Source organism: Kogia breviceps, chromosome 12 (genome assembly GCF_026419965.1).
Source record: "Kogia breviceps isolate mKogBre1 chromosome 12, mKogBre1 haplotype 1, whole genome shotgun sequence".
NCBI lineage: Eukaryota > Metazoa > Chordata > Mammalia > Artiodactyla > Physeteridae > Kogia > Kogia breviceps.
The window spans coordinates 40,617,840-40,630,075 of NC_081321.1; the positions used below are offsets into that span (position 1 = coordinate 40,617,840).

Consider the following 12,236-nt stretch of genomic DNA (forward strand, 5'->3'; position numbering starts at 1 on the left):
AGAAGTGCTCAAACTATTGGCTATCATACAAATAAACTCTAACAAATAAGACTTTTCAAGCAATCTACCCAAAGGACATAATCAGATATGCAATCAAATTTTAAGTATAAAGATGTTCAAAATAACTTCTTGGATAATAGTTAAAAATTAGAACATTCTCAATGCTAAATAATTGTTAGGTAAGTACATCCAAAGAATAAAATATTATGCAACCATTAGCAAGTATTTTTGAGAGAAACAAATAAATTAATTGGGGAAATGAGAAGAGCAATTCAGAAACTCCTCACTGCTTTCAGGCACATGTTGAGTAAGTCTGCACTTGCTGAGAGATTCAACCCTGTAAAGATTTCAAATTCAACATGTTTTATCCTTTAAGAACCAAACTGGTAGTAAGAGATCCTCTTCAAAACTGGAGTCCTATCTGCAGTGTCTTACCTGAATAAACACAGATGTCCTCTTTGCAGGGTCCCACAGGAACTCCACTGTATTTAGTTGGTTTGGATTAGCCCTAGGATCGATTATACCCACAGACATTGGGATATCTGAGAAACAAATGGTTACCATTGAACAATTCTGAGTGCTACTGGGTTTAAATAAGAAAGCACCAATTCTTATATTATTGGTCCCTAGTTACCAAGATTTTTGTGTATCCTAGCTTAAACCTTTTTTTGCCAATAAAGAGTTTGATTAGACCTAACATTGACCTAAATGCTTTCCTTTTGAGTATCTTTTCCATTTTAAAAAGTTTTTACAATAAGACAATTTAAAAGTAGTTTCCTTTTAATTTGCCAAAATTCTATTTAAAGATAGATTTAGTCTACACACTGGCTCTAGTTTCATGAAAAACTTAATTTACAATCTGCTTCACTTACAGTTTTAAGGTTAGTATTACTGCTAGAAGTAAACTAAGAGGATTGTTATAGAAGGATAAAGCAGAGTGTCTGAATAAAGGCAGAAAGTGTTGTATCACAAATATAAGTGGGGAAAATTTAATGTAACAATTGATGCTGACTTATGAAGTCATCAAAGAATCCTATAACAGAGTGACACATCTTATTCTCAGGAGGGAAGAAAAATGAATGGGCTTTAGAACTTTGCTTTCCATTCCATATGGCATATATTTAAATATCATTCCCTGACTTCTATTAATATTCAAACTGGGGGATAAGGCCAGGCTGATATTTATTATCATAACTATGCTATAAGTTTTCTACTGTTTTAGTATCAATGATTCAAACAAGAAAGCATTAAGTGGGTCCCACTCCACAGCATTAGCTATGTTGGATTTATCCTAAAGCCAGTTAGTTTATCAAATGGACATCAAGATATCTGTAGGAGAACCAGTGTTTTCTCAGATAAAAATAGTAGTACTTAGATTTGTTTAACAACTATGCTTACCAACAGGAGATAAGAACCAATAAGAGATCAAAGACACAGATGCCAGAATTAAAAGTACATTCATGAAGAGAGGCTGCATGTGTTTGTAAAGATCCTTCCCTTTATGATTTAAGAAAAACAAATTCTTTTTTGTTTTATTCACTAGTTTGTTGTATTTTTTAGATTCCAAATATAAGTGATATCATACAGCATTTGTCTTTCCCTATCTGACTTATTTCACTTAGCATAATGACCTCCAAGTCCATCCATGTTGCTGCAAATGGTAAAATTTCGTTCTTTTTTATGGCTAATATTCCATTGTGTGTATATGTGTGTATAAATATATATATGTATGTACGTGTATATATATCTCACATCTTTTTTATCCATTTATCTGTTGATGGACACTTAGGTTGCTTCCATATCTTGGCAATTGTAAATAATGCTGCTATGAACATTGGGGTGCATGTATCTTTTTGAACTGTTTTTGTTTCTTTTGGATATATACCCAGGAGTAGAATTGCTGGGTCATATGGTAGTTCTATTTTCAGCTTTTTGAGAAACCTCCATACTGTTTTCCACAGTGGCTGTACCAACTTACATTCCCACATCAGTGCACAATGGTTCCCCAAAATAAGGAAATTGTGGCACATGCTACTATATGTATGAATCTTGAGGATTATGGTAACTGAAATAACCCAATCACAAAAAAGGCAAATACTGAATGATTTCACTTATCTGAGGCACCTACAGTTGTCACAGTGATACAGACAAAAAGTAGAATGGTGGTTACCAGGGACTGGGGAGAGGAGGGAATGGGAAGTTATTGTTTCATGGGTACAGAGTTTCAGTTTTGCAAGATGAAAAAAGTTCTAGAGATGGATGGTAGTGATGGTTGCACAACAATGTGAATGTACTTAATGCAACTGAAATGTACACTTAAAAATGGTTAAAATGGTAAATTTTATGTTATGTATATTTTACCACAACTAAATTTAAAAACAAAAAATCACCCTCAAGTTATGGATGTGATTGTTACAGAACTGAAGTGTCTACACTTTCAACTTCAGCTGTGGAATCATTATACCAGTAATTTCTTATGCTTAATCAATAACCACTTCTAGGTTCATGTTAATTGAGCCCCTGAAGCATTTTGAATCAAAGTAAACATCAAGGAAAGAAAACCTTCTCGGACCATAGTTATAGGCATTTCCTGGCCAATAGATTCTCTTAACTTACCTATGTCAAGAATTCTATCTCCAGGTCGGTTCCACCTCCAGCCCTCCAGCTGCTGATGTTCAGTGTATTGTAGCCGTCTGTCATGGAACACAACACGGAATATACTCTAAAAGGAAGCAACAAAATCAAATGATAACAGGATCCCTTAAAAATCAGTGCTGACAAAGGAAAACTAGCAGGAGTCACCCCCAGCTGGTTTCCAGACACAACTTAAAATTATTTTTCTTGAGACCTGTTATACTCTAAAACCCATACCATACTGTATTTCAAGGCAAACTTTATAAATGCTCAAATATAATCTATATTATAGTTAACTAGTACCATATTTAAAACTTGGCTTAAACATCAGCCTTGATTGGTAACTAGGCATAAAGGACTCCATTGGAAGCATTTCTACATGCCTCTACTGTTACCGTGTAATATCTGGCTCAGCTCTTCAGATACATATGAAAATCTCACCAAGTCGCCTGCTTGCTAACCCACCATACAACCTGTAAACATTGAGGGTAGGTAGGGGCTGTTTCCATCAACTTTCCTTTTGTGGAAGTGCCTATTAATATCCCTCTCATCATCTTCTACAGAAGCTGACCAAACCCCTCTGTCTCAATTATACTGTGAATTCATTACTGTCAGTCCAGACTAAGAAAACTGCTATTCATTAACAGTAGCTTCTGGTTTCTTTGCCACTAGACCAAGTATCCAAAGAGACACTGGAACTTCTCTAAAGATCTCAAGGAGGTTACTTTATTCCACCCAAAAAGAACTTCAGTGAGCCATGAGACTCTCCTGACATGGAGTGCTAAGCTTTCGTTTCTGCAGCTCTGAAAAATCCATGTGAATAGGTGGGCTCACTCTGACCCCAAAGAAGTAACACAACAGTTTACCACTCTGCTAGCAAACTGTAGCAGGTAAGAGATACCACCAAGCCCTTTATGAAAGAAAAAATATTAATCCAAAAAGGGTCAGTAAAAGGATATTATGGAGAGGAACGATTTACTTGTTTTCTTTTACCTTCACCAACTTGCCATTAATTTCTGGAAGTTCTCCAAGTTTCCTATTGTCTAGCATTCGGATTTCATAAGACTGGCCTAGAACAAAAAGTAACTACATATTATATTCATCATAAATTAACTTCCCAAGATTCAGAAAGAATGAAATTCAGTTGGTTGAGTATACAAGAGTATATAACATTATTAGTATTAGTAACAACCATAATCCTTTACTTTATGCTAGGCACAGTGCTAAGTGTTTTCATAAATTATATCATTTAATTGATACAATTCTCTAAGGTATTATCAATTCCAGTTTCACATATAAGGAAACTGAAACATATAATTTAATCAACTTGTCCAAGGCCACACAACTGGTAAATAATAGAGCTGGATACAGTCATACTTCTCAGACAGTGACCAGTGGGGATGTCCAGGGAACATGGATTAGAAAGAGCGAGACTGGAACTAAAAATGGATAGGTAGACAAAAAAAAAAAACAGTAATATATATCAAATACGACACTGAGGCTTTGACTTTAACAGGTCACACTAGAACGATGTACTTTTTACATATAAGTGTACCTAATTAAATATCATGAATCCAGCAGGTCTGCAATAATACTAAGGAATAACACCACATCTAACCTTGATTGAGATATGTCAGGGTTTCATCATGGAGTTTCACTGCTGGAGAGGTGGCAGCACAAAGCACGTATTGAAAAGGGAGGATTTTATTCTCATTATCTGGAGGCAAACTTGACTCTTCTTGCTTAAAAATGGGCAATGCTAGGACATCACTGAAATAAAACAAACAAATGACTTACTTTAACATCTGACAATGGTGTAAGAGCCGATTTATTACTGAAACCATTAACTGCAATTCACTTTGGAAAACCATAAACATTACACACCTTGGAGAAGTTTCTTCCTAACCATTCAGTTCAAATTACCTGCTGTAATATCCCTCTGACCACAACAATGTGGGCAATGACAGACATTCACTACTAAAACCACTTAAGTGTCCAAAGAGAGTGTTTCTAGGAATCATAGACAGGGGCTCCTAAAAGGGCTCTGAAAATTGTATGCAGAGTTCCCAAATGTCAATTTAGGATACTCAGTAATGTAGTTGTTCCCAGAAAGGTACCAACTGCAGAATCTTTATAACCATGTCAGCTCATCTACTCTAAGGATTAAAACAATAACCAAAATTCCAAGAAACCACATGAAAAGCACAAATCAATGACCAGTATATATTTCAAGGTCAGTTTACATTCTGTGGACTACAACTAATATTGATATATCCCTACCAGCTATCTTCTCCAAGAAAAAGCTTCTTATACCTCTCAGTTTACATAAATTTGCAAACCAAAGAGACACATCCAATGAATTCTAATATGTTGCTCATTCTTATGTGCTAAAGAGTACTGGACCAAGTTTGAAATCCTAGCTTTCAGTCTCTAGAAACTTTGGGCAAATCTTGGGCAAGCTCTCTTGAGTCTTCATTCCTTCATCTATAAAATGGGAACCACATTTGCTGCAAAGAGTAAATATACGAGAAAACATTTCGGAAACAATAAGGGGCTACAATGGATGGAAAAGATTAGAAATAATTTTCCCTCAGGGAGAGATATACCATGTTCTTGGATTGGAAGAATCAACATTGGGAAAATGTCTATACTACCCAAAGCAATCTACAGATTCAATGCAATCCCTATCAAACTACCAATGGCATTTTTCACAGAACTAGAACAAAAAAATTTCACAATTTGTACGGAAACACAGAAGACCCCGAATAGCCAAAGCAAACTTGAGAACAAAAAACGGAGCTGGAGGAATCAGGCTCCCTGACTTCAGACTATATTACAAAGCTACAGTAATCAAGACAGTATGGTACTGGCACAAAAACAGAAATATAAATCAATGGAACAGGACAGAAAGCCCAGAGATATACCCACACACATATGGTCACCTTATTTTTGATAAAGGGGGCAAGAATATACAATGGAGAAAAGATAGCCTCTTCAAAAAGTGGTGCTGGGAAAACTGGACACCTGCATGTAAAAGAATGAAATTAGAACACTCCCTAACACCATACACAAAAATAAACTCAAAATGGATTAAAGGCCTAAATGTAAGGCCAGACACTATCAAACTCTTAGAGGAAAACACAGGCAGAACATTCTATGACATAAATCACAGCAAGATCCTTTTTAACCCACCTTCTAGAGAAATGGAAATAAAAACAAAAATAAACAAATGGGACCTAATGAAACTTAAAAGCTTTTGCACAGCAAAGGAAACCATAAACAAGATGAAAAGACAACCCTCTGAATGGGAGAAGATATTTGCAAATGAAGCGACTGACAAAGAATTAATCTCCAAAATTTACAAGCAGCTCATGCAGCTCAATATCAAAAAAAAAACAAACAACCCAATCCAAAAATGGGCAGAAGACCTAAATAGACATTTCTCCAAAGAAGATATACAGATGGCCAATAAACACATGAAAGAATGCTCAACATCATTAATCATTAGAGAAATGCAAATCAAAACTACAATAAGGTATCACCTCACACCAGTCAGAATGGCCATCATAAAAAATCTACAAACAGGGCTTCCCTGGTGGCGCAGTGGTTGAGAATCCGCCTGCCGATGCAGGGGACACGGGTTCGTGCCCCGGTCTGGGAAGATCCCACGTGCCGCGGAGCGGCTGGGCCCGTGAGCCATGGCCGCTGAGCCTGCGCATCCGGAGCCTGTGCTCCGCAACGGGAGAGGCCACAACAGTGAGAGGCCCGCGTACCGCAAAAAAAAAAAAAAAAAAATCTACAAACAGTAAATGCTGGAGAGGGTGTGGAGAAAAGGAAACCCTCTTACACTGTTGGTGGGAAGGTAAACTTATACAGCCACTATGGAGAACAGTATGGAAGTTCCTTTAAAAACTAAAAATAGAACTACCATACGACCCAGCAATCCCACTATGGGGCATATACCCTGAGAAAACCATAATTCAAAAAGAGTCATGTACCACAATGTTCACTGCAGCTCTATTTACAGTGGCCAGGACATGGAAGCAACCTAAGTGTCCATCGACAGATGAATGGATAAAGAAGATGTGGCACATATATACAATGGAATATTACTCAGCCATAAAAAGAAACAAAATTGAGATTTGTAGTGAGGTGGATGGACCTAGAGTCTGTCATACAGTTAAGTAAGTCAGAAGAGAAAAACAAATACCGTATACTAACACATATATATGGAATCTAAAAAAAAAAAAAAAAGGTTCTGAAGAACCTAGGGGCAGGACAGGAATAAAGAACAGACGTAGAGAATGGACTTGAGGACACGGGGAGGGGGAAGGGTAAGCTGGAATGAAGTGAGAGAGTGGCATGGACATATATACACTACCAAATGTAAAATAGATAGCTAGTGAGAAGCAGCTGCATAGCACAGGGAGATAAGCTCGGTGCTTTGTGACCACCTAGATGGGTGGGATAGGGAGGGTGGGAGGGAGACGCAAGAGGGAGGAGATGTGGGGATATATGTATATCTGATTCACTTTGTTATACAGCAGAAACTAACATACCATTGTAAAGCAATTATACTCCAATAAAGATGTTTAAAAAAAAATTTTTTTTTTCCCTCAGAAGTCCTAACTATGGTTAGGGAGAAAGAATATTCTGGGCCCTGGAGACCAACTGTTGTGATCAGCATTCAGTCCAGATCAAACTCTAAAAGGATCTTAAGAGCTGTACCAAATTAAAGAGTATTTCAAATTATCTCAAGACATGCCACGAAATTCTCAAAATAAAATGTATTTTAATTTTAAAAATATGTATATATACTCACTAGAACAGTTAAAATGAAAAAGAATGACAACCCAAATGTTGGCAAGGCTGTAGAGCAACTTGGACTCTCATACTTTGCCAGTAGGAATATAAAATGATACAACCACTTTAGAAAAAGGTTAGGCAGTCTCTTACAAGAGTAAACATGCATCAGCCCTTTGATCCAGCAATTCTACTCATATGTATTTATCCAAAAGAAATGAAAATATAAGACCAACCACAGACTTATACATGAATGTCCATGGCATAAAAGCAAAAACTGTAAAGAATCCAAATGTTCATAATTAAGAAAATGGATTACAAACTGTGGTATACTCATACAACGGAATACTACTCAGCAAAACAAGGAATGCAACAAAATGGATGAATCTCACAGACATGATACTGAACAAAAGAAGCCAGAAAAAAAGACTATATCATGCATGATCCCATTTATATGATGTTCTAAAACAGGCAAAATTAAAGAGCACAGTGGCTTGCTAGCAGGGTGGGGATTGACTTGGAAGGTATACAGGGAACTTCCTGGGAAGATAAAAGTGTTCTATATTATGTTTAGATGTGTGTGGGTTACATGGTCGTAACTGTACAGCTGAAATTAGTACATTTCAACCCATATAAATTTTACCTAAAAGAAAAAAATAAATTATTGACTGGAGGATGGGAAATGGTATAAATGATAAAATAGTAGTAACATGTTGTAATTTTTAAAGCTGGGGAATAGGTACAAGAGGGTTTATTACACTATTTTGTTTACATATGTTTGAAATTTTCTACAATGAAGTTTTTTTTTTAATAGAAAAAATATGTATAGGCCACAGTGTACTTCCAGGTATAAAAGAAAGGCAACAAATACATAACATAAAAAAAACAACTGAGATTCTAAGGGGTTAGAGGTCAGGGATCCAGTGATCCTTGTCAACATTCCTCACATTCAAAATGAAATACACTCAAACCTTTACCTGTAATTTAAATATTATGCTTATACTGTAAAACAAAGAGATCAAAATCAATTTTACTATCCACAGATGGAAAGGCATTCCTTATATGCACCTACATCCCTCAGCAGTCTACATTATCCCCAAACATTAGACTATAAGGTTATTACACTCAGGCAAAAACAACAATTGATAGAAAAGTGACTGCAATCACATGAATCATATATATAACATTATAAATTCTTATTGGAATATGAAACAAGCAGCAAGTGTTCTGATTATTGACCTAAGAATACACATAAGTACAATAAAAATTTAATGGCATGAATGTTAAAAAAAAAAAAAAAAAAGGGAAGGTTAGAAAAGAAATTTCTTTCTGCTGATGTCTAAATAGCAAAGACATGTATGTTATGAGTTGAATCCAGTCAGCAGAGATACAAACCAGTGTTTATGAAACACAGGTTTCTTGTTGCTAAAAAGTATTTCAAAGGCAAGAAAAACAAACGGTGCTTTCCTCTTCCTTAGGCCTGAAGGTGTGTGTGCTTTGCTTACACGGGTGGGATTAAGAGTGGAGAAGGTGTGGAATCCTTCTTTCTGTCCATATTAATTTGTCAGGCGAAACATACTATTGTTCCCATGAGATTATACAAAACTGCAGAAGCAGTGGGGTTTCTAAAAAAGTACTCTGTCCCAGTTCTTCCTCTTCTCAAAATCAGGAAGCTACCACTCTGCTCCCACAGCAAACAGTATAGAAAATAAAGCAAAACACTACAAAATTAAGAAACATGAGGTTAGTCTTTAGGAGACTTTGTTGCCTTATCATCCTCAAATGCATCATATCTGGTAATTCCTTGAAAGATTAGTAGCTATTACCAGGAATCAAGGCAAACTGGATTTTGCAACATAGCAACAGCTAAAACATTATGAATGTAGGGGTTTTTTTCTTCTCAAGTATCAGTGCCTAGTAAGGTTAATATATAACAACAGTTCCTAGTCTTCTCAATATAATGTGGCATTACACCTAACCCCTCATGACTAAGCAAAGGACTGTCATTTGAGGCCGGAATTCTAAAATTCATTCTAAAAGTTACCCTTAAAATTAACTCAAAACAGCACAGCCAACCCAAATACACAAAACTGTATTATCGGGGCCTTCCCTGGTGGTCCAGTGGTTAGGAGTCCGCGTTCCAATGCAGGGGACGCGGGTTCGAGCCCTGGTCAGGGAACTTAGGATCCCACATGCCGCAGAGCAACTAAGCCTGCACGATGCAACTAAGACCCAATGCAGCCAAATAAACAAATAAATTTTAAAAAATAAAATAAAATAAAATAAAACTGTATTATCTCATGAGATTTTAAAATCTAAAATGCTCAAATATATTTGAATTACTCATGTTCCCACCACACTGTGTTGCTTTCACTCTGCTGCGGGAGCAAGAATACCCCTCAGTTCCACATTCCTAGAGGTGGGGGCTAAAGGTCACTGGCAAACCCAGCTCTAGGCCCCTGTTTACACCAAAACAATAACAAACATTCAGCGAGAAACAATTTTAGAAATACAGAAGGCTGCTCCTTCTTAGACATAAACTGAGTACAGAGTTGGAAAACCAACTCTAGTGGACTCTAAGTAGTTGCTACCAATGTATAATTTAGCATTTTATTATATTCTTTGATTGCCTCATCTACTTAATTCATTCCAATGAAACATGAGCTATTTAAAGGGAGTAACTTCTCTTTTGTGTGCTTAGTAAACACTTGTTGACATGATTTATATTTTTATTTGTTTCTCCAGAATATTCAGCCCTAATACATTTTTTTAAAATAAATTTATTTCTTTATTTATTTTTGGCTGCATTGGGTCTTCATTGCTGCATATGGGCTTTCTGTAGTTGCAGTGAGCGGGGGCTGCTCTTTGTTGCGTGTGTGGGCTTCTCATTGTGGTGGCTACTCTTGTTGAGGACCACGGGCTCTAGGCTCTAGGCCCTAGGCTCAGTAGTTGTGGCTCGCAGGCTCTAGAGCACAGGTTCAGTAGTTGTGGCGCATGGGCTTAGCTGCTCCACAGCATGTGGGATCTGCCAGGACCAGGGCTCAAAACCGTGTCCCCTGCATTGGCAGGCGGATTCCCAACCACTGCGCCACCAGGGAAGTCCAGCCCTAATACATTTTGATCATTTTCGAATTTTCAACATCTCACAGTATCTCTGATCAAATATAAGGATACAGAAATCTGAACTGTTAAAAATAAGTTAAGTATATGTTAAAAATGTGCACTGCTAAGTAGAAATCCACACATGGAGTAGAGGCCTAGCAGAAAGCATTTGAGTGGAAGTAATTGAGGAACAGAAACAATATCAGGTATGATCTTTCCTGTACATAACTGGGATTCCATGAAGAGCTGCTTCAGGGTCCTCTGAGGTATAAGTTACCCTGTGACATAAGACAGCCTCTTAATGGTCTCTACTAATGCACAGCTATGGTTTAACCTTCTCCCCCAGGCTTACCATCTCTTGAAACCCTCTTCTAGACAGCCTGGAGCAAGGAGAGGGTGAGGTTTGATGAACTTTACCTTGAGTAAGAGGCAAACAGACAGATGTCCACAGCACCTAAGGAAATTAGAAACTAACTTGGGACAATAAGATGCCATGAACTTCTGGGCTTCCCTGATGGTGCAGTGGTTAAGAATCCGCCTGCCAATGCTGGGGACACGGGTTTGAGACCTGGTCTGGGAAGATCTCACATGCCGCGGAGTTAACTAAACCTGTGTGCCACAACTACTGAGCCTGTGCTCTAGAGCCTTCAAGCCACAGCTACCGAAGCCCGCATACCTAGAGCCCGTGCTCCGCAACAAAGCCACAGCAATGAGAAGCCCTCACACCACAATGAAGAGTAGCCCCTGCTCGCTGCAACTAGAGAAAGCCCACGCACAGCAACAAAGACCCACCTCAGCCAAAAATAAATAAATAATTTATTTTTTAATGCCATGCACTTCTACTTCCCTATTTATAACACTTTAGACTCCATCATTATGAAAATAAAACATGAAATAAAACATGTCAATATCCCTATGTTAGTTACAGAATGAAAGGGCAAGAACTGAAAAGACCACACCCTACACTGAGGTCAGCTTCAAAAGAAAAAAATATCCAGTAAATAACTGGTCATAACACTTTTAAAGAGGAGAGGACAGCAGACTGATTTCCTTGGATTTGTGGGAAGGATGGAAGGGCAGATCAGGGAGGACACCTGGCCAGGAGAGATAGCCCTGCAAGTTTTAACATGAAGCCAGTGAGATGCCCTAACTATCGAGTAATGGTGAAATTAACTGACTTTCTTGGTAGGAGCCCTCTGTCACAAAGTGGTAAAAGATTTTTGCTACCTGAACGTCTGGTGAAAAATCTCATTCAACTAGAAAGCAGCATATATAGTAAAAAATTTGCCTTGCTAATTGTTCTATCATCCAGATGGCAGAATAAGTAGAATTATAATTCTGAACCTAAGTTGACCAATCAACTTAGGTTCAGAAAGAGAAACTGATCAGAAAAGAGGAAGTGGTGAGAGCCTCAAAAGAAAGCAACCAAAGCAGGTAGGCTGGAAGAAGAAGGAACACAGTGAGAGCAGGCTTCAAACAGTGAAGAAGACAGGACTCAATCTCAAAGTCTGAGATGGGAAAAAGTTCTCAAAAATGAAATCTGCCAACCCCACATTATCTGAGATAGAGAGAAAAAAGAAGGGAGGCCCCGTACGTGGGCCTCTCACTGTTGTGGCCTCTCCCGTCGCGTAGCACAGGCTCTGGACGCACAGCCTCAGCGGCCATGGCTCACGGGCCTAGTCGCTCCGTGGCATGTG

General features: G+C 37.8%; 1 protein-coding gene across 9 annotated transcripts in view; it reads right to left on the minus strand.

Annotated features, from left to right (window-relative positions):
- TFCP2 (transcription factor CP2) overlaps positions 1 to 12,236 on the minus strand; it is a 56,095-nt gene that overhangs the window by 13,567 nt on the left and 30,292 nt on the right. For all 9 annotated transcript variants that reach the window (XM_059082806.2, XM_067009293.1, XM_067009295.1 and 6 more), the window contains 4 exons: positions 4,253 to 4,404; positions 3,628 to 3,704; positions 2,617 to 2,722; positions 436 to 542 (listed from right to left, as the gene is read on the minus strand). In XM_059082806.2, the coding sequence (XP_058938789.1) occupies positions 436 to 542; positions 2,617 to 2,722; positions 3,628 to 3,704; positions 4,253 to 4,404 (442 nt within the window). The remainder of the gene's footprint in view (positions 1 to 435; positions 543 to 2,616; positions 2,723 to 3,627; positions 3,705 to 4,252; positions 4,405 to 12,236) is intronic.